Source organism: Trichosurus vulpecula, chromosome 5 (genome assembly GCF_011100635.1).
Source record: "Trichosurus vulpecula isolate mTriVul1 chromosome 5, mTriVul1.pri, whole genome shotgun sequence".
Taxonomy (NCBI): domain Eukaryota; kingdom Metazoa; phylum Chordata; class Mammalia; order Diprotodontia; family Phalangeridae; genus Trichosurus; species Trichosurus vulpecula.
In genome coordinates this window covers 281,758,555-281,783,967 of record NC_050577.1, presented here as the reverse complement: position 1 = coordinate 281,783,967, position 25,413 = coordinate 281,758,555, and the positions used below count along the sequence as shown (strand labels likewise).

The window sequence follows — 25,413 nt, the reverse complement described above, 5'->3', positions numbered from 1 at the left end:
ATCCTTCTTATTTCTCTTCCCAATTTTTCCTCTACTTCTCTAACTTGCTTTTCCAAATCCTTTTTGAGTTCTTCTATGGTCTGGGGCCAGTTCATGTTTTTCTTGGAGGCTTTGGTTGTAGGCTCTATGACTTTGCTGTCTTCTTTAGGCTGTATGTTTTGGTCTTCTTTGTCACCAAAGAAAGAATCCAAAGTCTGAGACTGAATCTGGGCGCGTTTTCGCGTCCTGGCCATATTCCCAACCAACTAACTTGACCCTTGAGTTTTTCAGTGGGGTATGACTGCTTGTAGATTACAGAGTTCTATGTTCTACGTTTGGGGGGGAGGTGCCAGCTCTGTCAGACCCGCACTCCTCCTTCCCCAAGGACCCCCAGTCCAGACTGGGCTCAGATCTTCGGCAGGCTGTGCACCCCTGCTGTGATCCGCCACTTAATTCCCCCCACCAGGTGGGCCTGGAGCCGGAAGTAACAACAGCTGTAGCTGCCCCACCTCCGCTGCCCCCGGGGCTGGAAGCCGAACCGCGAACTCCTTCCACTCCCGCAGCTTTTCCCACTAACCTTCTCCGCAGTCTTTGGTGTTTGTGGGTCGAGGGGTCTGGTAACTGCCGCAGCTCACATATTCAGGGCGCTAGGGCCCCCTCCGCCCGGCTTCTGGCCTGGATCGTCCACGCCGCTCAGGCTGGGCTCTGCTCCACTCCGTTCCCACCTCCCAGCTCCCAGCTCCCAGCTCCGTGTGGAATAGAGCTCACCCAGAGACCATCCGGGCTGTCCTGGGCTGGAGCCCTGCTTCCCTCTGCTGTTCTGTGGGTTCTGCCGTTCTAGAATTGGTTCAGAGCCCTTTTTTATAGGTTTTTGGAGGGACTCGGGTACGGAGCTCACTCTAGTCCGTGCTTACCAGCCGCCATCTTGGCTCCGCCCCTCAGAATTAAAGACTTTTGAACTTGGAAGGGACCTTACAGGTCACCTAGTCCAATGTAGTGGTCACTTCTCCACAAAGTTCCCATCATTATGTGAAATTAGTATCTTACTTGCTATTTATACTCTAGTACACACAACTTTTGTTATCCTACAGCTAGATAAACATTCTATTTTTCCCAAATGATTTGTTATCCATTCAGTAAAGTCGTATTCCAGACTTTTTCATCTCTTTACAAGTCCTTGTGTGGTATTCCAAACCCTACCTTCTCAACCTCAGATCTTCCCTTAAAATATTGAAACCATTCACCAAGAGCTTCCCTGTTTTTCATATCTTTCCCCACTATATCTTCCTTCACATTGGCTTGTTTGAAGAATTGATCTTTTTCCTTCCGAAAACTAAATCCTCTAAATGAACTCTTGTTCCCATCCCTTCCTACTTCAAGAGCATATTGCCCTCATTTTCACTCCCCATATCTTCAATGTCTTCTTAATTACTGGCTCGCTGCCACTTATACATATGCCCCTGCCTCCCTTATCTTTAACTCTCCACCCCAAACTCATTTTATCTGATTATTCCCACAAGTCATTATCCTATACCTTACCTTTGTGGCTAAACTTCTTCATAATGCAGCCTATACAGGATACCAGCACTTTATTTTCTCTTGCTTTTTTCTTAACTATGCATTCTGGCTTCCATCTGCATCATTCAACTGAAATTACCCTCTCCAAAGTTACAAATGATCTCTATTTGCCAAATCTTACAGCTTTTTCTCAGTCTTCATCTTTGTTGACTTGTCTGCAACTTTTGACACTGTTGATCACTTTTTCCTCCTGGGTACTCTCTCCTCATTAGTTGTTTTTTTTTTTCCACATTGCTTTCTCTTAGTTGTCTGACTATTTTTTTCTAATCTCCTTTGCTAGTTCTTCATCCATGTCATGCCACCAACCATGGATGTCCCTGAAGAGTGTGTTTTTGGCTTTCTCTTCTCCCTCTATATTATCTCACTTACTGATCTCATTAGCTTCCAAGATTCAATTATCATCTCAATACAGATGATTCTATATATCCCTTCCAAACCTCTCTCTTGACTCTCAGTCTTGTATCTTGACCTGCCTTTTGGACATTAAGAATCGAAGGTTCCTTAGGTTCCCAACATATCTTAAAATCAGCATGTCCTCAAACAGAGTTCATTATCTTTCTCCTCAGACCCTTCTTTCTTCCCAACTTGCCTGTGCCTGTTGAGGGCAGGGAACTATCATCTTTCTAGTCACATAGGTTTACAACCTTAATTGTTGTCCTCTACTCCTCACTCTCACCTCACAATTTATTGTCAAATCTTATAATTTCTACCTTCACAATATATCCTTACATATCTCTTTCTCTCCCCTCATATAACCACAGTTTTACATTTGTGAAATAGATAAGGATGATTAGAGTTTCTAATCACATTTAAGCAAAGAGTTGATATCTGATTTTGAGGAAAAACAAATATTTTAATTTGTGCCCCCAATCTGCAGTTGAATGATGATGATTTTAACCACAAATAACAGCATTTGGGGGCCTAAGAGAGTCATGTCACTATAGTACAGGTTCCTTGGGCTTAACCCAGTTATGAAACAAAACAAAAAACAAAAGCCACTACCACTGGCTAAATTAATGCTTTTTGTTTGCTTGTTTTTCTTTTAATATAGAAATCTGATTCAAGGCCTGATTGCCAGATCACATCAAGTTGTGTTTGATTAGATGGATTTCTCCATCCATAGATTTATTGGCCATGGTTCTCTATCTGAATTAGAAAGAAAAAAATGGGAACATACCTTAATGGATCATCAAAGCGAACTGTTGCTGCGCAGTGGAAGATGATATTGGTATGGCTCAGGAGCTCCTCTAAATCTTCCTTGCTGATGCCCAAATCTGGCTTCATGAGATCTGAATAAATAGGCCTGATCTTCTCCAAGATATTTGGGCAAATTTCTTTGGCCTTTTCAAAAAGCTGAAACATAGATGCAGGTCAATACATACCTCATCATTACCTAATTCTTCCTTTTGACATTCATTCTTGAAAACTGGCTAGCTTTCCTGACAAACCCAATAAAAAAAAACTATCATTGTACTTTTTTTTTTAAAAAAGTGTTTCTTCCACACCTATTTTCTGTGTCACTTATGCTCTTAACAGATAAATACCATTTAAAAAATTATAGATAACTTTTACTTTGACTGAAAAAGCTCAAAATGTATGCCTTACTCATTGCATATCAGCATAGTGATAAAACATTCAACCCAATTCCCTGATTTCCCTTATAATAAGCAGCACAAATATACAGGATTCCTGTGCAGCTTCTAATTGGGGATACAATTTCTCAGGCATACAGTAGAAAGATGGTTGGATTTAGTGTCAAAGGACTTGGGACTGAATTTTGTCCCTGCTGTTTACTGCACCTTGGACAAGTTACTTAATCTTTCTGGCCTGTTTTCTCATACATAAAATGGAGAGGTTGGTCTAGATGACCGGGTAGATCCCCTCAAGCTGTAAGTTTCATATCCTATGATCAGGTATCTACTCCTTTGGACTCAGAGCAATATGATCTGAACTAACTGGGCTAACCTACTCCAGAATAAGTATTATAAATGGATGAGGTAGTTATGGTGAGTGGGAAGAACACTAGGTCCAGAATCACAGTCAGAATTAGAATCAAAAGACCTGTGTTCAAATCCTACCTCTGTCACTTATTTCCCAGGCAAATCATTTGCTTTTTCTGGGCCTCTGAAGCAACTGGGTGAAGGAATCAAGTCCCAGACCTGATAACTTGCTATGTGACCATGGGCAAGTCACTTAACTATTATCCCAGCTTCCACATATGTAAAATGAGGGGAGTGGATTTGATGTGATTAAATCTAATCTAACGGATTAGATGAACTCTCTCAGATCTCTTCTAACTTAAACATTTTATACATGATGCTAAAAAACTGGGGTCAGAAGACGTGTTTGAATTCTGCCCCTTATTTGCCATGTGACCTTCCATAAGTGACTTAAGCTCTCTGAGCCTCCGTTTATTTCTCTGGTAAAACAGACATAGCATTAATAATCATACTACACATTAAAAATGCATGAAAAATGTTTTATAAACATTAAAGGATTATTTAAATGTAAGTTTCTATTAAGAACAATACTAGCATGTTTTATTCCCATTATTATGCAAATGGAATTATTATTATTCAGATTGACTTGTTCTTTTTTCTCTTGCAAAATTCTTTGGGCAAATTGCCAATTTTTTCATTTTCCAAGGAACATATATTTTAAAAAATAAAATTTTATTGAAATCTTTTTATACTGCATATATTTCCTAATGTATCCCTTCTTATTCCCCTCTCAAAACCACCAATTAAAGTAAAGAATAAAAAAGAAAAAAAAGGCAATCCAGAGAAAACGACCAAAATATTGACAAAAGTTTGACATTTTATTTAGTTTTTTTTTTTGTAACCATAGCCCTCTACCTCAACAAAGGTGTTCTATGGGGGTTTCTTCTTTTGACTATAACTATTCCTTTTTTAAAAACCTAAATTCTTCTTCATCTTATACACACACACACACACACACAGAGTCTATTAATAAGAAGCAACATTCTTGAATTTAACAGCGAACAAATTTCTACTTGCAATTTCCTTGGAGGGGCCTAAGTTAATCCTCTATTGTCAGTGAATAGAAGACCTCTCAAACTTTTACCTATTCCTACAAAATATTATTCTTCACAATAAATGAGTAGGCCTACAAAAAGGACCCTAATTAGTAAATCTGTTCATAACTGTTTCAGGGATAGCTAGATAGATACTATCTATTTACATACGTTAATGGGGTGGGGGGGTGAAGAGGAACATGTACCCACTTGAAGTATTGTGAGCCTCCTTCTCGAAATACATGATGATGGGTAATGGAGGGGCCCTAGCTCCAGCTGAGAACATGTTCAAGTATCTTCATTGTTTTCTATTGGCTTATTGTATGGTGATGGAAATCCTTTTAATTGGCTGCTAAGTTGAAACTATATGTGAATACAAAAGACTGTGCATAAAAGTGTATATAGTTCTTTGTTTTTCCCTGGTGGTAAGTAAGGCAAAAACTACTATAAGCATGAGGCTGGGAGAAAGGTAGTACCTGCAGCCTGTTCTCTGCACTCAAGCCACCATGTGGTCATGAATCCACGGCCCCATTGTTTCTTCTGTCTCTGTTGTGTGTATTTTTTCCTGATCTTAGCTGACTAAGTAATAGAGATGAATAGATCCAAGTATGACCTTGTGGATTTCAAGAGTCTACTGTAGCTGCATCAGCCAATATATGATAAATTACATATATAGGGAGAACAGCCTTGGGGGACGATTGACAGAAGATATGTCATTTCTCGTTAAGGCAAAGCATTAAAAAGGACATATTTCATTGTTTCAAGTGTCTGTGTGATGTTTTGGGTAGAATGATGGGATTCTTTTTACTCCCTCTGGTATTGACACATCTATGTCTCCAACCAGGAGTTAATGACATGGCTCTGACAACTCTAAGCTTGACATCATCTGAAGTTCTTCCTATGGGAAAACTAAGAACCTTCCCAAATCCCTGGTGACATTTAATTTCAATTTTGGGAGTTCAATGAAATAAATAATTTCAAACGAATGGTTGGATGAATGGACAAATTAGTACAAAAGAAACAATGAGTTTCTTTATGGGGTTAGGCAGAGCACTAAGGATTCCCTGAAATAGAGGGAGAAGAGTTGTGGATAGTTAAAAGGTATGAGTGTATTTAAGTATATTGTAAATAATATTTGACTTTTACATATTGCTTTCATACTTGCAAAACAGTTTACATACATTATAACTTTTGACCCTTATAACAAAAGTCTGAGGTAGATGTTATGGGAATTAGTATCTATATTTTACAACATCAGAAGTAGGATATAGGGGGGCGGAGCCAAGATGGTGTCTGGTAAGCACGGACTAGAGTGAGCTCCGTACCGAGTCCCTCCAAAAACCTATAAAAATGGCTCTGAACCAATTCTAGAACGGCAGAACTCACAGAACAGCAGAGAGAAGCAGGGCTCCAGCCCAGGACAGCCTGGATGGTCTCTGGGTGAGGTCTATTCCACACGGAGCTGGGAGCTGGGAGCTGGGAACAGAGTGGAGCAGAGCCCAGCCTGAGCGGCGTGGACGATCCAGACCAGAAGCCGGGCGGAGGGGGCCCTAGCGCCCTGAATATGTGAGCTGCGGCAGTTACCAGACCCCTCGACCCACAAACACCAAAGACTGCGGAGAAGGTTAGTGGGAAAAGCTGCGAGAGTGGAAGGAGTTCGCGGTTCGGCTTCCAGCCCCGGGGGCAGCGGAGGTGGGGCAGCTACAGCTGTTGTTACTTCCAGCTCCAGGCCCACCTGGTGGGAGGAATTAAGTGGCGGATCAGAGCAGGAGTGCAACAGCCTGCTGAAGATCTAAGTCCAGTCTGGACTGGGGGTCCTTGGGGAAGGAGGAGTGCGGCTCTGACAGAGCTGGCACCTCCCCTCCAAACGTAGAACATAGAACTCGTTCTATGTTCTAAGCAGTCATACCCCACTGAAAAACTCAAGGGTCAAGTTAGTTGGTTGGGAATATGGCCAGGCAGCGAAAACGCGCCCAGATTCAGTCTCAGACTTTGGATTCTTTCTTTGGTGACAAAGAAGACCAAAACATACAGCCTAAAGAAGACAACAAAGTCATAGAGCCTACAACCAAAGCCTCCAAGAAAAACATGAACTGGCCCCAGACCATAGAAGAACTCAAAAAGGATTTGGAAAAGCAAGTTAGAGAAGTAGAGGAAAAATTGGGAAGAGAAATGAGAAGGATGCGAGAAAACCATGAAAAACAAGTCAATGACTTGCTAAAGGAGACCCAAAAAAATGCTGAAAAATACACTGAAGAAAACAACACCTTAAAAAATAGACTAACTCAAATGGCAAAAGAGCTCCAAAAAGCCAATGAGGAGAAGAATGCCTTGAAAGGCAGAATTATCCAAATGGAAAAGGAGGTCCAAAAGCCCACTGAAGAAAATACTACTTTAAAAATTAGATTGGAGCAAGTGGAAGCTAGTGACTTTATGAGAAATCAGGATATTATAAAACAGAACCAGAGGAATGAAAAAATGGAAGACAATGTGAAATATCTCCTTGGAAAAACCACTGACCTGGAAAATAGATCCAGGAGAGATAATTTAAAAATTATTGGACTACCTGAAAGCCATGATCAAAAAAAGAGCCTAGATGCCATCTTTCAAGAAATTATCAAGGAGAACTGCCCTGATATTCTAGAGCCACAGGGCAAAATAGAAATTGAAAGAATCCATCGATCGCCTCCTCAAATAGATCCCAAAAAGAAATCTCCTAGGAATATTGTCACCAAATTCCAGAGCTCCCAGATCAAGGAGAAAATACTGCAAGCAGCCAGAAAGAAACAATTTGAGTATTGTGGAAACCCAATCAGAATAACCGAAGATCTGGCAGCTTCTACATTAAGAGATCGAAGGGCTTGGAATGCGATATTCCGGAGGTCAATGGAGCTAGGATTAAAACCTAGAATCACCTACCCAGCAAAACTGAGTATCATGTGCCAAGGCAAAATATGGAGTTTCAATAAAATAGAGGACTTTCAAGCTTTCTCAGTGAAAAGACCAGAACTGAATAGAAAATTTGACTTTCAAACACAAGAATCAAGAGAAGCATGAAAAGGTAATCAAGAAACGGAAATTGCAAGGGACTTACTAAAGTTGAACTGTTTTGTTTACATTCCTACATGGAAAGATGATGAGTATGATTCATGAGACCTCAGTATTAGGGTAGTTGAAGGGAATATGCATATATATATATGTATATATATATATGTTTATGTATATATATAAGTGAATGTGTACGTATGTATGTATCTATGTGTATATGTATGTATGTGTATGTATGTGTATATATATATGTGTGTGTTTATATATATATATGTGTGTGTGTATATATATATATATATATATATGTAAAAGAGAGCAGACACAGGGTGAGTTGAAGATGAAGGGAAGATATCTAAAAGAAATAAAATGAAATTAAGGGATGAGAGAGTAACATACTGAGAGAGGGAGATAGGGAGAGATAGAATGGGGTGGATTATCTCGCATAAAGGTGGCAAGAGGAAGCAGTTCTATGGGAGGAGGGGAGAGGGTGGGTGAGGGGGGAATGAGTGAACCTTGCTCTCATCAGATTTGGCCTGAGGGGGAATACCATACATACTCAGTTGGGTATCTTACCCCACAGGAAAGAAGAGGGAGGAAGATAAAAAAAAAATAAAAGGCGGGGGGATGATGGAGGCGAGGGCAGATGGGGGTGGAGGTAATCAAAACAAACACTTTGGAAAGGGGACAGGGTCAAGGGAGAAAATTCAATAAAGCGGGATGGGTTGGGAAGGAGCAAAATGTAGTTAGCCTTTCACAACATGAATATTGTGGAAGGGTTATACATAATAATACATGTGTGGCCTAGGTTGAATTGCTCAACTTCTTAGGGAGGGTGGGTGGGAAGGGAAGAGGGAAGAGAATTTGGAACTCAAAGTTTTAAAATCAGATGTTCAAAAGAAAAAAAGTTTTTTTATGCAACTAAAAAATAAAATACACAGGCAATGGGGCGTAGAAATTTATCTTGCCCTACAAGAAAGGAAGGGAAAAGGGGATGAGAGGGGAGGGGGGTGATAGAGGGGAGGGCTGACTGGGGAACAGGGCAACCAGAATATAAGCCATCTTGGAGTCGGGGGGAGGGTAGAAATGGGGAGAAAATTTGTAATTCAAAATGTTGTGAAAATCAATGCTGAAAACCAAATATGTTAAATAAATAAATTGCATTTAAAAAAAAAAGAAAAAAAATATAACAACAGAAGTAGGATATAGTTCATAATAGCAGTTTTGTGGTAACCAAAAACTGAATGTGCATAAGATATGATGAATATGAGGGATTCAAAGAAACCTCGGAACATGTGCATGAATGAACTGCTGAAGAACAAACAGAACCAAGAGAACAATATATACAATGACCACAAAAATCTAAGGGAAAACGAATCTAAAAACATAAAAATTCAGATTCATTTCCTAACCAAGAAATAGAGTTCAGAGGAAGGAAAAGGATACAATAACTAAAATTCCAGCGTAGTAGGTTATACTGAACATTGTGCAAATTGCATAGGAAACACTTTAGACCAGTATCTGAATTCAAAACCACAATGACAGATGATTTCTGTCTCAAAGATGGATGGCTCCAATCTGACTTAGGATTTCTGCTGGTGAGATTGAACCCCTGATAAAAGGGGTTCAGACATAAATGACCACCATTGGTAATGTAACAAACATCCTCCCTGAGAAAGTTTATGTTACCAAAAAAAATTTATCTGGAGAGAAAAGGACAGGTTAAGAAAAAGTGTAATTTCTTAATTTTATGGCTAAAGTTACTGTGAAGAAATATATCTCCTCAGAGTACAAGCAAATTATTCCTTCAAGAACAGAGTATTCCAAAGTTAAGAACAACTTAATTGAACAACTACCTGTTTTGGCAAAGTGCCAGGCAGATTTCAGCCTGCACTATTTTACGCAGGTATGCTCATAACAAAATCCAAAATCTGTATCTGAAATGGAAGTTTCAATTTTGACATGGCAACAATTTCAAAAAGCTCTCTGAGAGAGAGTGAGTAGTTAAATTATACCACAGGGCCATTTTTTCCTTTTAATTTATTTTTGAACATGATGAACTATTCTATTTATAGCAACAGTATTGCAGCCCATAGGCAAGACAGAAAACCTGCCAAGCCAACAATACAGCTAATTCAGAAGAATGAGAAAACTGGTTTCTCATTTCAAGAACCTCTGTCTCTACTTCTCTTGCTAGATATTTTTTTTTTTTTTGCTTTTTGGCAGGGCAATTGGGGTTAAGTGACTTGCCCAAGGTCACACAGCTAGTACATGTGGCAAGTGTCTGAGGTCGGATTTGAACTCAGGTCCTCCTGACTCCAGGGCCGGTGCTCTACTCACTGCGCCACCTAGCTGCCCCTACCTGCTAGATATTTAATATGTTTGCCATGTATAAGCACATTCTGATGACAGGAAGCATTGTAAAAAACATTAATATAATTCTCTTGATATAGTTCTCAGTAGATTCCCACATCCCAAGGGCTGACTAAAATGCTGACCAATTTCTTGTCTCCTTTGAACTTAGATTTTTCCCCTATTGGCTCTTACATGTAGCCAGTCTCTTCCTCCAGTGAAAGTTTCATTGCCAACCAAATGTACTTTCTTTACATCATAATCATTTTCCACTCCCTTTCCATAGTGAATATTCTTCTATGACTAAAAAAATGATCAAGCCTACACATCTGATACAGAGATGATATTTGAAAATACATACAATATTCTGGTTTGGTAGAGGAGGTGTGTTTCATTATCTAGTCTCTAAGACCTTCATTGGCTTTCAGTTACTTGCTTAAATTCCTTTCATGGGTCTTTTCATTTACCTTGGTAAAGTAATTGTGAATATTATTCTCTTGATACTACTTATTTTGAATTTTATCAGTTCATACAACTCTTCTCACATTTCTCTGAATTTTTCATTATTACTTATTGTACAATAATATCCCATTACATTCACACAACATAGCTCCTTCCCCCATCCATTCTTCATCAATGGACACCTCCTTTGTTTCTTGCTACCACAAAGTGCTACTGTGAATATTTTGGCATATATTAACTTTTTACTTCTGTTTTTGCCTTTTTTGTAGCATATATATGCTCAGGAGACTGAATCACTGGGTCAATGGTATGAATACTTTAGTCATTTTTGGTTTTGTTTGAATGTACCAATTTTCATTTGTTTTATTGAATTTAATTTTGTTTTCCTATTATCCTTTTCTAGAATACCAGTGGAAGTCCTTCTTCTCTTATATTATTATATACTATTATATTATATTCCTCCAGTTTGGTTTCACAATTAGTCTTAATAAAGTGCTCTCAGTTCTGTCATCTGTGATAAATCATCATCGATAACAAAACAGTCACCATTTAGCCAAAGACTGATTCTGTGGCACTTTACCTTGCATGATCTCTGAAGGTTTATACTGAAATACCGACAATAGCCTCTTCCTTATGAATTAGTTCCATAAACCTATAGAAAATATTTTAAAATAATTTTCTTATTTAAAGGATTTGAAAGGGACCTTGGAGAACATCTAGATCAACCAGTGCCAGTGCTTCCCAGAACAATGCTCCTAATTTAGAACAGCCTCCATAGTCATCATCCAGGGAAGAAACTCCTGTGGAAACGGGTCAGACATCCCTACCAGCTGCCAACTAATCACCATTCATAAGGCAGGTGGGCCAGCCTTGCTAAAGCTGAAGGCAGCCTGAGGGAGAAACAGGAGGCAGCGTGTGTGAGGCAAGTTGGACCACTAATCTGATGTGACCACCATCTTCGCACACACTTCAGTGGAGACACTGCAGGTCCTGAACACAAGAGCCTTTGGAATAGCAATGCTTTCCACAGCTATCACCCCTATAGACATGTAGCCTGGCACCTGCAACTATAGACACTACACTCATGTTTGTGAAGACCCAGAGAAGAAAGCTCTCACCACCAGAGTCCTCAGAACTGTCAGACGGTTCAACATCAGAGAAACTGATACAGTTTTTTCAGTGGAAATAAAGAAGAGACATTACTATTTGCATTGTTGCTGTACCCTATGGATTTGCAGCTAAACTTCTTATGTGTGTGGTCTCATCCAGTAGAATGTGAGCTCTTTGAGTGTAAGGTCCGTTTTACTTTTCCATTTGTAATATTAACACTTAACAGAGTGCTTCACGTATAGTTAGTGCTTAATAAATTCTGTATTCATTCACTCCTTCATTCTTGGATGCTTCCTTTCCCAACTGTTATTTGAAATAGGTCTCAAAATGCTAACAACAATAATAAGACAAGAGAAAGAAATAAAACACGGAAGGACAGTTAAAGGGGAGACAAAACTGTCTGTTTGCTAACATGATACTTAGGAAATCCTTAGCCAAGAATCTAATTGAGACAATTAATAGCCTCATTAATATAGAACATTAAAAAGCCTGCAAAAATGAATAGCATTTTAATAAAGCTAAAAAAAAATCCAGGAGGAACTAAAGGAAGAGAAGTCCTATTGAAAATAATTACAAAATGCTTAAAATACTTCAGAATCAATCTATCAAAGTGCAATCAAAACCAATGTAGATCTAATTATAAAACACTCGTTAAAAATTAAGAATGACTTAAATAACTGGAAAGAGATAGTCAATGCTTATGCCTAGGTCATACCAACGTAGTAGAAATGACGATACTACCTAACTTTATTTACAGATCTTGTACTATGCCAATCAGACTACCAAGAGGATCCTTTGTAGAGGTGTGCAAAAATATAATACATTTTATTTTGAAGAACGAAAGATCTAGAGTTTTGAGGAAAATAATGAAAAACTGGGAATGAAGGGGAAGATATCATTTCCATAACTCAAGTTATAGTACAAAGTAGTAATCACCCAAACTATTTGGTAGCGGCTAAAATAGAGCAAAGTAGATAGATGGAACAGACTAAACAAGGAAGAATCAGAAACAATCCACAGTTCAGTAAATTAAAAAACATAAATTGTCTGAGAACTCCCTATTTGATAAAAATTGCTAGGAAAAAGCAAAATCTGATAGAAGTTAGGTTTAAAGAAATTCTCATACTCTGTGTTACAATAAATTCAAAATTAATATATGACCAAAATATTAAAGGTCATATTATCAAAAAATTAGGAGAGAAAGGATCAGACCCTTTTCATACCTATAACTAGGGATGAATTTGTAAACAAACAAGGGATTGAAGCAATCACAAAAAATAAAATAGGTAATTTCAATTTCAAGAAATTGGAAAGTTTTTGCATGAGTAAATTTAACACGACTGGGATAAGAAAAGATACAGGAAAAAACTTGGTATCAAATATCTATACTCAAGTTATATTGGAATACACACATAAAAGTTGTGATGAGTCAACATTATTATATGACAAACTAAAAAGCTAAATATCTTAGAGAATGAAATGCAGTTAGATGAGTGATTTATTGAGTTACCCTTTTAATGCATATATCAGGGATAGGCACTTCAGATATATTATCAGAGGAGAAGAAAAGGAGGAAGAAAATGGGTTGGATTTTATTGAGGGAATTGAAAGTACTTTCAACAAATGGATTGCTGACAGAAAAAGCTACCTTTTGAATACAAATACCTGTTCAGTGATGTCATTTGGTTTCTAGTCATGAAACATTAAAAAAATTTTTAAAATTTAAATTACAGGAAATTCAAAGAGCAATTCAGAATTACATAATAGTTGTAGGTTATTTATAGGGTGTCGCCAAAAAATCTGTGTACAAGAAGTAGCATAAGTGCTATAATTCGGGAATGTACTATCATAAGGGGATGTGTATGTATTCAAAGTGATAGATCATTGATATGTTGCACTGGCACACATAATATTTTAAAAGACCTAGACAGAAACTTCCAGTATTCCAGATACATAATTTCTGGTGGATTTATGGAAAGATGTGCATAAGAATTTCACAGGATAAGAAGGTATGAATGGGTACTGTTGGAGGGAATGCCCTGATCAATGAATACTGAAACTGGTCTTTGCATAAATAGAATTATATTATCCAGAGTGAGGTAGGGTCAACCATAGGTTATCCAGGTCAGATCACATCTCGAGTACCATATTAAGTTCTAAGATCAATATTTCAGGACAGAAATTGACATGCTATAGTAACTTTAGCAACAATTGGTCCAAGTTAGTAAAAGTCTTCAAATCAAATGAAGTAACTATAGTGATTAGACCAAAGTAAAGAAAACTCAGATGATGTCGTGGATAAAAAATTAATCATACATGTGGAAGATATAAAATTGTAAGGACACCAGATGTAGAATTAGGATCTAAAAAGACCTAGATAGAATATAATGATAGGTTAAAGTTAATGATAATACAATTTAATAGAGATAGTGTAAAATCCTACACTTGAGTTAAAAAAATCAATAATGCAAATACAGAATGGAAGTTGTAGCCAAAGAATGGTTTACATGAGAAACACTTAGATTTATAGCATATTGCAAGCTTAATAGAAGTCAACGGTATTTTATGCCATCCAAAAGTATTAACTTAATCTTCATTAATATAAATACAATATCCAGAATAATCAAGGTTAATCTTGTTGAATTCTGCCCTGATTATACCACATTTGCAGCATTGTGTTAAGTTCTGGGTGGCAGTCAAATTTTAGAAAATTTATTGACAAACTAGGACACATCTAGAAGAAGATAATCATGATAACTTAGGAAACCTCACAATCATGTCATGTAAAGACTAATTACAGCTAAAAGAGGAGGTTTAGGCTGGAGTAGACAAAGTATTTGGATGCAGCTAGGTGGCTCAGTGGATAGACTGCTGGGCCTGGAGTCAGGGATACCTGAGTTCAAATCCAGCTTCAGATACTAGTTGTGTGACTCTGGGCAAATTACTTAACGTCTGTTTGTTTTAATCCACTGGAGAAGGATTCCTATATCTTTGCCAAGAAAACCTCATGGATGATATGGTCCACAGGGTCACAAAAAGTCAGACACGCCTCAATGACTGAACAACAGACAAGATTTATGCAATGTGATTATTTGAAGGGTTATTTTGAGTAAGGATGAGACTTATTTTTCTTGGCCTCAGAGTAAAGAACAAAGACCAAGGTGAAGGAAGGTAGAATTCAATTTGATTAAAGTAAATATTTCCTAAAATAATTAGGGAGACCTGCCAGTATGGGCACAAACCTTAGAGCATGTGCAATATGTTCTTCCTGGTACCATCCCACAAGGAGGTTTGGTGCACCTACTTCTAGGCATGTGTAACGGAGGGGCCCTGCTCTCCACTTCAGAGTACATGTATGTATCCCTCTGACTTTTTCCTCTTGGTTTGTTGCTTGGTAACAAAAAAAACTTTTTAATTTACTAGTTAGCTAGAAGTGAGTGTGCATACAAACTAGTCAAGAGGAAGATCTTTCACTTTCTTCCCTGGTGGCTTTCAAGTGAGGAGAAAAAAAATGCTATGGGCCTCCAGGTAGGGGAGAAGTAGCTATAGAGGTATCATCTGCCTTATCTCCCCATCTAGATGCCAGATGGCTATGAACAAATGTATCTTTTATCTCTTGTATTTATTCTTTCCTTATCGTAGATGAATGAGTATTAGAGATAGAATGGACTGTATAGTCTTGTGAGTTTTGAAAGGTTGAAACAGCCATCTAAGGTTCCCTCAGGGAACATAACTAGTAGCTAAGTCAGGTGAGAAGCCACTCCTGAAGCTTGAACTAGTCAGGAATAAATTGATCTGGCAGCTGAGACACCACATCCTATAAGCAATGGAGTAACTCATCTATCATTTATGTCACACCCCTAAGTGACCTTGGTAGGAGGTCACTTTGTGCAGAAAAAGAAAAGTGTTAGGAAAAATCCTCTTATTTTGTGTGGGGGTGGAGGCAGAGAAGGCCAGTTAGATGTATTGTAGCAAACTCTTTGTTTGAGTCCACTCTCCCCAGGAATTGAGTGGGTGTATAGCAAGGAGAATCCCAATTAACAGGGATGCGTTTGTACTTTGGTCCTTGCTACATCTTCTCGGTAAATATCCCATTGTAAGAGTAGATGTTAATTAGTTACTTGACACTGGGGACAAATTAACTGGTTAAATGATATTAGGTAGAAATATACTGGATGAAGGCTTAGCTCCTCGGGGTTATATCCCTAGAACTTGGGAGAACAAATACAGAGCCTGTGTGCTACACTAATTAGAATTGTCTGGAAGTGGAATGGGCTCTTTTGGAATATAGTGAATCCTGTCACTGGATATCTTCAAGTGAAGGCTAGAGACCACTTGTTAAGGATGTACTATTCTAATTCAGGGTGGATTTGAACTAAGTGACCTCTGAGGTTTCTTCAGCTCTGAACCCAGATCTTTCATAGGCACATCCCTTTAAGTATTCCAAGCACTTATGGGTTTGTCAAGGGGAAGAATCCAGAGATTCTGTAACTCAGTCACCAATAAGTTAACTTATAAGGGAGAGAAAATACAGCACCCCTCACCATAAAAGCCAATGTATGTGGAAAGATTTTTCTAGGAGTTTGGCTGGAAAAAGGAGGAGAGATATGGGACAATAGCTTATGAGGATCAGAGGACACCTGGGCCAGATCAAGGTGATTGGAAGAATTTGGGCAGAGATAGTGAATAAAACAACCCACTTAAGAACTGGGAGTTAGAAATGATTAATCAACTCCAGAGAGCTAGGAAAGAAACTTCTCATGAAATTGACTTTTAGTTGAGGATTGCAGGGAGCGAAATTAGTTCCAAAGGCCTTTGGGATAAGATATAGAGATAAGAGAAACTATTTCTGAAATGAGGTGTTTGGGAAGAAAGTAGTTTTGATATGAACTCAGTTTTACTGGGAAAGCACCTCCAAGAGAAAATCTCTATAGGAAGAGCCATAGAAAAATAGTCCAGCAGGTCTAGAAGTGATGTAAAACAAATTGGACCCTGCAGTCAAATGTATATGCTAAACTAAACTAAGTTGGCCTCTATAGCCTTTGTATTTGAATTGCTGATCTGTTAATGTTTATACTCTGGGATTCTTCACGCTAGTAAAGCTGATTACTTCTTTGGAGTGGCTGGCTGAGTGTATCATTTGTCAACCAGTGTCTACAAATGCCCAAAGTTTTAGCAACAAAGAAGAACTAGAGAGCCTATTTCAAGTCAGTGAGTCAGTCAATTCAACATTTAAGTGCCAAGGCACTATTTTAAGTGCTGGGAATACAAAGAAAGGCAGAAATAGTCAAGGAGTATAAACATTCTAATACAGAAAACAATATTTAAAAATTGTATATACTATGTATACAAAGTGTATAGGAAGTAATTGGAAAGAAGAAGATACTAGAAGCAAGGAGTAGGGGAAGAAGAACAGGAAAGACCACTTGAAGAAGGGAGAACTTGAGCTCAGTCTTGAAAGTAGCCAGGGAAACAAAAAGGTGGAGGTGCAACATGTAAGCATTTCAGGCATTGGGGAAGGCCAGTAACAAGGCATTGGATAGGAGATGAAGGGTCCTATTTAAGAAAAAGCAAGTAGACCAGTGTAGCTAGGCCATAGAGTATGTAGAGAGAAGTAAATTATAAAAAGATTAGAAAGGTAGAATGTTGATGAAACAGGGATGTGACATCTAAGGAAAAGAGGTTGTGGCTGGTCTTGGCTGTAACTCCCAGGATGACTAGATGCTGTTCTAGCATAGGAAGATGACAGTCCTGTACTCTATTCAGACATAATGGTGGTAGGAGTCACAGGTACCCATGTGGAATATGGACTCCACTAGTGGTGTTTATACCAAGGACTCATGGCTGCCTCATTACCTCTTTCTTTTGTGTTTCCTTCTCCAAGTAGGTGACTGAGCAGCAACCTCAAAATGGATGTGTCCAACTAGAGACTTTACGAGTTCAGAAATGTTAGAAGGTTCTGGAAGGCCTGCCAGTGCTGCTGGCTATGTGGTCCCTGGAGTGACAGTGGCTGATGGCAGCAGAAGAAAGATATAGCTTGAGTGTTTAGTCAGACAGTGCCAACAGAGGAGCAAATGTAAATGTTTAATTAGTAGCCTTATTTTATATTCCAACACGTCTTGAGTATTAGCCTCTCAGCTGATTGTATTAGTAGTAATAAATTAAGTTACTGACTAGAATTCTCTTAGATTCTCAACTGTCAACTTTTCCAGAATGCTGGAAACATAGTCCAAAAAAAATCAGTTCCTTCAAATTGTAGTTAACTGAGTTACACTTAGAATAACATTTTACTCAATTCTCAGAAATGTCAGTTAACTAGTTTTCTCTAGAGAATAAGATTTAACTCAGTTAAGTTTTCATCAGGAATGAAAGATGGTTAAACTAATTCAGTTCCCCTCATGAAGGATTTGCCGAGTAACTTCTCCACTAAATGCTAGTTATAGTCTCTCAAAGAAGACAGCTGACTGTTCTAGACTGTCACAGACTCTTGTCCAAAGTTAACTGTCAATTTGTTCAGGAAAGACAGTTATGTTCATACTTTGTGTGAAAGATGAAAATTTTCAAAGATGAAAATTAATTTCAAGTTCCTCCCAGACTTGTTCTACAATGGCTGTTAACTCTTAGTTGCTAACAAATTCTTTCTACAATGACTATGATGCTTCTCTGTTCCCAAGATTTTCTTAATCTTTCTCTTAAAGGTACAGTACAGTAACAGAATCCAAAGTCTGTGAAGGGTATTTTTCAATGGTGTTTTACATGTAAAATGGGAGTGGGGGAGGGAAGTCAATGTTTTTGTATTGATCTATTTTCTTTTTTTAAAAATAACTTTTTATTGATGTCAACTGTTTCTTATGTTATCATGGTTATCTCTAGTAGCCTTCTGCCTCCTCCACTCAGAAAGACATCCCATGTAACAAATAGTATTTTTGTAAAGAGGAAAAAAAATCAATGCAGCTGATCGACATGTTGAAAAATTCCAAAAATACGTACAATGTGTAACTCTTGTAGAACTCCCACTTCTATGAAAGGGTGGGCTGGGGGAGGGTGTCTTTTCATGTCTCTTCATTCAAGTAATGCTTGATTTTTATAGTTTTGTGACATCAACTTTTGATTTTTTGGAATGTGGTTGTTCTTCCATTTACATTATTGTTGTTACTGTTTATATTTTTTTCTGGGCTCTGCTTAGTTCACTCTGCATCTGTTAGTGTAGATTTTTCCATACTTATTTGTATTCATCACATACATCATTTCTTACATCCCAGTAATATGTATCATCCATGAACCATGATTTGTTTACCCATTCCCTGATCAGTGGGCATCTATTTTGCTTCTAACTTGCTATCACACAAAGTGATGCTACAAATATTTTGGTATATTTGGGGACTTTCTTCTTATCCATAACTTCCTTGGAGTGTAAACCTAATAAAGGAGTCCCTGGTTTAAAAGGTATGGATATTTTAGTCACTTTATTTGCATAAATCCAAATTGTTTTCCAAAATGGTTGTACCATCTCACATCTCATCAATAATGTATTAGTGTGCCTATCATTCCACAACCCATCTAATATTGAGTATTGCCATTTTTGGTGATCTTTGCCAATTTGCAAGGTATGAGGTGAAACCTCAGGATTGTTTTTATTTGCATTTCTCTTATTATTAATGATTTCACACATTCTTTCATGTGTTTGTAAATACTTTGTAATTTTTATTTTGTGAACTAATCGTTCATGTCCTTTGACCACTTATCTATTGGGGAATGGCTATTACCTATACATATATATATATATACATATATATATATATAGATATACTCATATATCCTATATATGCATATTATACAATATGTATGTAACTATACACCCACATATATATTGTCTACATATCTTGGATACCAGACAATTATCAGAGAAATTTCATACAAAGATATTTTCACCCTATTTGACCACTTCCTTTCTAATCCTAGGTGCATTAATATTGTTTGTACATTAACATTTAAGTTTCATGTAATCAAAGTTATCCATTTTATCTTTTATAATTGCCCACTTCTCTTATTTGGTTAAGAATGCATCTCCTACCCTTAGCTGTGAGAAGTATATGATCTGCTCCTATTCTAATTTTTAAAAATAATTTGGTCGTTAATGTTAAGGTAATATATCCATTTAGAAAGTATTGTAGAATATGGCATAAGGTATTGGTCTAAGTCTAATTTCTGCTGAACTACTTTTGAGTTTTCCTAGCAGTTTTTTTAAAAAATCACATAAGGAGCTTTTCCCTAGGTAATTTATGTTTTCCTGTTTATCAAACACTGTGTCATTGAGTTTCTGTTGTTTCTGATTCTTTCTTGTTTAGTCTGTTCTATTAATCTCTTTCTCCATTTTTAAAACCAATACTACTTGATTTTGATGACTGCTTGTTTAAAATTGTAGCAACAATCTGGCTAGCAAATGTTGTGAGGGTGTAAGACCTAACAAGACTAGCAACAAGAGCTGCCAGCACAAGTTCTTGGATCTGTTTTACTAAGGAAAGTAACTGTAAGGGGTTAACACTCTCACTTTAATCAAACATCCATATATAACTCACTTAGTTCAGGAGGAAAAGCCAGCAACCTGAACTTCAGAAGAAATATAAACAAATTACAAACATACATTATAAACAGACCAAATACAAACCAACATCTGGGTTAGCAAAGCCAGGGGGCAGTTACAACGGCTTGCCCAGAGTCACACACTACTCTTCCAGTAAGTAAGAGCCCCAAGGAAAAATGCCAACCTCTGAGTTTGTATATCTGGTTCAGGGTCAAACGGCGTCACAACATGCAACTCAAACCCACGTGACCTAAAAGTGTCACAAACATGCAACTCAAACCCATGTGGCCTAAAAGCTTCTGGTGTCACAAACGTGACTGAAACCCATGTAAACTAGTCTTTCCCTTGAGGTAAGGAGGTCATTAAAGACTCCTGATTTAATCAAAGAAGCAACGACCAGACTCTTCAAAAGAGAAAACAGTAAAAAAGTCCCACCTTAATTACTGATACAAAAATATATTTTGAGGTCTGGAAGTGCTATCCATCCCTATTTCTTATCTTCAGTTCCTCTGATATTCTAGAGCTTTTGTTTTTCCAAATGAATTTTACTATTATTTTATCAAGTCATATAATAGTATTAAAAGTGTAAATTAACTTTGAAAGAATTACCCTTTTTTACTGGCCTAACCATGAGTAGTAAATTTTCCTCCAACTATGTAGGTTGTTCTTTAATTCTTAAAGAATTCTTTGTAATTGAATATATACAAGCCTTTTGTGTGCTCTGGTATGTTGATCCCTAGATATTTTATGCATTTTTAGTTGTTTGGAATGGGATTTCCCTTTTTATTTTTGAATCTAGGGTTTGGTCATTATTATTCATATAAAAATGCTGGTTTTGAAGATTTATTTCATAGCCTGCAACTTGCTGAAGCTATTGTGTATAAGTTTAACAGAAAGGTAAACAAAAGGGAAAATGTGGAACTGAATAAATGTAAGAGAAACTAGGGTTAAAAGACTGATGGCATCTTCAAATTAGAATGACCAAAAATGATGATATCTATTTCTTAGAAACACATAGAACTTTTACAAAAATTGACCATATACTAGGATACATAGATATTGCAAACAAATATAAAAAGGCAGAAATAGTTAGTACATCCTTTACAGACTGTAATGTGATTATACATATCAGCCAAAAGGGACAATTTTATCTCCTCTTTACCTATCCACATAGAAGCCTTTCTACTTTCTAACTTGCAGAATAGGGAAGAACACATTCAGAATAGAATTAAGGTTGATTTAGTTAATGCTGTTAGGATAAGAGTTATATATGTTAGGACCAAATAACTTCTTATGTATTAGTGATACTGATATTGTGTATTAATGACATAGTTGTTGGTTATAGGATAAAATCATATGACTGTCTGTTATATTGTATTACATTACATTAATCATGGAGCTTGTTATTGTAGCATCAATACCCCTCCCTCATGCCTATGAATCTCTGTCACTGTTCCATTGTGATCTTTATTTTCTCCCTCCACTTCCTTATTTCCTGGGATACTGCTGACCAAAACATCAGATGTTTGATTGCCTATCAAAACCTCTACTGAGATGGCAGGTAGAACACCTTTACCAAGAAAAACCTGCAGAGAGTAACTTAAAAACATGCTGACAAAGTGGTAATAATTGATGGACATGCCTCTCAGTCAGTCATAGAGTTTTCCCTTTTTCTGGTGTTCACCAATCATGAAACTGCACCCAAGTAGCTTGCACCCAAGGGTAGGGGTCTCTGATTGGGAGGAAGATTTTGGACCCAATTAATTAGGGACCTCTGGACTCTCTAATAAATTGATTAATCATGCTTGGACTCAGTGACTTTTGTTACAGAATGGAATTTTCTGGCTCACAGTACCAAATAGTTGGTTTAAGCTAGCTTCATTTAGGTAAGGTCTACAAGGTTCTCCTGGTCACAACCAGTCTATCAAACTTTCCTGATCACAATGTCTAGGGAGGAGTTGCAGCTGATTGACTTTCCCTAAGGTCCCTGTTTCCACTCAGCACTGTGAATCTGCCAGCAACAGCAACCATATTTAAAGACAGAGACCCAGAATTCAGGGATCTAGACTGTGCTATGTATCCCATTGAATGCTGGAGCCACTGGCCTTTCCTGTGAGACAAAAGCCCTGGGGAGCTACATGCTTGTATGTCTGTGAGTAATAAACTACCTCACTTGTGATCCTTGAGGGCTATGTTCCTCCTTGGTACCTCACGCAAAATCTCTTCACATGAACAATCTCCATAGGTGGGCAACAGACATTTTTTATACATTTTATACACTTGGTCTTCCCTGTCATTATGAATCACTTCCAGTATAATGTTCCAAGGCTTGATGCAACCAACACAATGTTATCCACAAACAGAAGTAACTGGAGGATCTCACCATTCAAATAGCTCTTTGACTTGACTTCTGTGCTGGATCTCCTCTACAACAACAGCAAAAAGTTTTGACAAGCATACATTTCTCTACTTTATGCTTCACCTTACGTTTATGATCACAGAGTCACTGAATAAGGTTATTTCTATTGTTAGATATTTCAAGGAATTTTGAATAGATGGGAATCACTTTGTTGAAAGACTGCCTTTAAGATGGTATTATGTTCTATCAAATCAATTTTTGTCATAAGAAAAGCAATAAATACAGTGAAAAAATATATTCTGTACATCTCAGTAAAATAGTCTACTATAGAATATGGATTGTGAAAAATTGCCTGGTAATATGTGTATTGACTATGCATTTGATACATGTCTAAGCATTTTTTATAGATAGGAAAGTAGACATATAAAATTTTAATTGCAGATGTTCTATTGATTACAATTTTTTAAAGTTATAAGATCTGAAATATTTTTCCCTTCTCCCCACTACGTCTTTCTCTCTTCTATATATCTTATTAATTTATCCCCTAATGTCCAAAGAATTTTGACAACTCTGACATAGTATATTCTGCTAGAGAACATAATTACTTACAACTTTTTGTTAATGTGGAAACTTTCTTCATTAGTAGATTGCCTCCTATTTATAACTTAGTAGATAAATCTTCAAGGAAGGCTCAGAGGGCTTGTGACTTGTACGTGGTCACGCAGCCAGTAAGTGTATGGTAGCATTTTTTGTGGGCTCAGGTTTTCCTGACCAAGTCAGCCACTGTCTCTCTATGCCAGGCTTCCATTCTGCATATGAATGTGGATTTGGTAATATAGAAACTATGCCAAGAAATATAGTCATTATGACATTTTACTTCCCACCCAAATTTTAATGCTTTCATCTCAGAAGTGCTTACGAGATAATATGTCATCTTCTTGCCCCACATGTGATACTTGGGGCACTTCAGTAGTGATTACAGTTCACTCATTAGTGTGCTACTTTTCTTGACTTTGATAGTAACAGGCAATTATGTGGCAAGGGAATAGGTGGCCACCAGATGGCAGTCTCCTTAAGCAACCTTCCCAGTAGTCACCTCATTTCTTCTTGTGCATGGGGTAAGTTACAAGAAGGACCCAGAATCTTTTATTCTTTGTCCAGTGGCAGCATGCCCTCTCCTTTCTCCCTCTCCACTCTCTGTTCCCTCTAAACACAGTAACTTGGAAGTCTGACTCTCAACATACCACACATACACACACACACACACACACACACACACACACACACACACACACAGACACAGAGTAACCTGTAAGTCTGACTTTTAGTCAGCAAACTAGGTGCTCACAGCAGCTGCAGACCAATGCAATCACCCACAGAGCAAATACGGGAAGTTTGAATCTTAAGGACAATGGAAGGAAAAAGGAAGGTAGCCAATCTTGTATGCAGTCGTTTCGATCTCAGGTCTCCTTCAATCTCCTGTGTACCTTTAGGCCATCAGAAGGATGCTTTGGGCCATACGGTTTCCTAATGTCTTAAAAATTCTACTTCCCTCTTTTTTAATTACAGGGACCCTCAAGTCTTCACAGAAATGAATGATGGTGCAGAAACACCTTTCTATAATACTAAATATCAAGTTTTTCCTATGTGAAATATATGTCCAAACTTCTAGGAACTTACCTTCTTGGAAAAGTTAATATGTGTACACTGAGTGATTACTTCGATTCCACAATTCACCCCCTCCCACTTATGACTTTGTTTATACATTGTATCAATTTATTTGTTTACATTTTATTTTGCCTCTGAGGGCTGGGACTCTTGTTTGTTGCTGTATTGCTAGTACCTCGTACAGTGCTTGCATGTAGTAGATGCTTAATAAATGTTTGCAGAACTGAATATGAAGTAGTCAAAAATAAATGAATTTTCAGGCTTAAAAAATTCTTAAAACTTGCCGCGGGGAAGCTCTAGCATGGTTTGTGTGAACTTAGGACTAATAGCAATTCTCTGTGAAAAGTCTAAGATAATTATTTCCACAGACCAAAGTGTGGCAGTTTCTGTAGCATAGACTGTATTTATCAATTGCTTACTTTTCTTTTAGCTTTTTTGAGCTAGTCACACAGATTTCTTCAGTCAGAATTGGCAAGTTGCTGTTTTGTCCTATCCATGGGTCCCACTCAAAATTACTGATTTCTGTTTCAGTGCAAGGATATGAGATGGCAGCATAGCCAGTCACACTTGGAATAATGGATTCTAGAGTTGGAAATGAATTTAGAGATGATCTCATCTAATCCTGTCATTTCATGTTTTATATTTGGGGAAACTAAGGTCCAGAGAGGTGAAATGATCCAAATGAGTTGGCAACCTACCTTACAGTTAATCATCTGGGATACCCTCTGTTGCAGAGACTGTCCAGATTTGGGCCTCACAAGGATATAAATAACTTTCAAGTCTGGGCTGGTACGAAGTAGTTTTTCCACCAGCACTTTGCCCATGAAGCCTGTGGCTCCAGTGATGAGTATTGACTTGCCACCATAGAAAGCTGCAATTACAGACATGGCGATCTCTCGCTTTCTTCTTGCTGGTTTCCTGATTGAAGTACCTGAAAGTACAAACAAAGGTCCAAAGATGATGCTCTGGGAGTTTCCATAATACAGGATTCCTGAAAGAGTTTCTGGTAGAGTAGAAATTCAGAAAATGTTTCTTTGACTATCACAAGCTTTAAAAACCAGGTGCCAGTTCTGAGATTTAATGTGATATTCAGGTTTTCGACCTAATATGATAAAGGTATCAGGAAACAGATCAGAGATATCGCAAGGGTCAAGATATCATTTATTTAGTATCCTCATTTTATTTTCGAATTTATGAGGCAAGTAAATTTTCTATAGATTACAAACTTACTAATATTCTTTC

At 37.6% G+C, this 25,413-nt stretch overlaps 1 protein-coding gene across 1 annotated transcript in view; it reads right to left on the bottom strand.

The window, feature by feature from the left end:
* FAR2 (fatty acyl-CoA reductase 2) overlaps positions 1-25,097 on the bottom strand; it is an 82,825-nt gene extending 57,728 nt beyond the window's left edge. Inside the window, exons 1-2 of the mRNA XM_036759381.1 lie at positions 24,870-25,097; positions 2,735-2,910 (exon numbers count right to left, since the gene is read on the bottom strand). Coding sequence (XP_036615276.1) covers positions 2,735-2,910; positions 24,870-25,058 — 365 coding nt within the window. The 5' untranslated portion in view covers positions 25,059-25,097. The remainder of the gene's footprint in view (positions 1-2,734; positions 2,911-24,869) is intronic.
* Between the last annotated feature and the right edge of the window lie 316 nt (positions 25,098-25,413).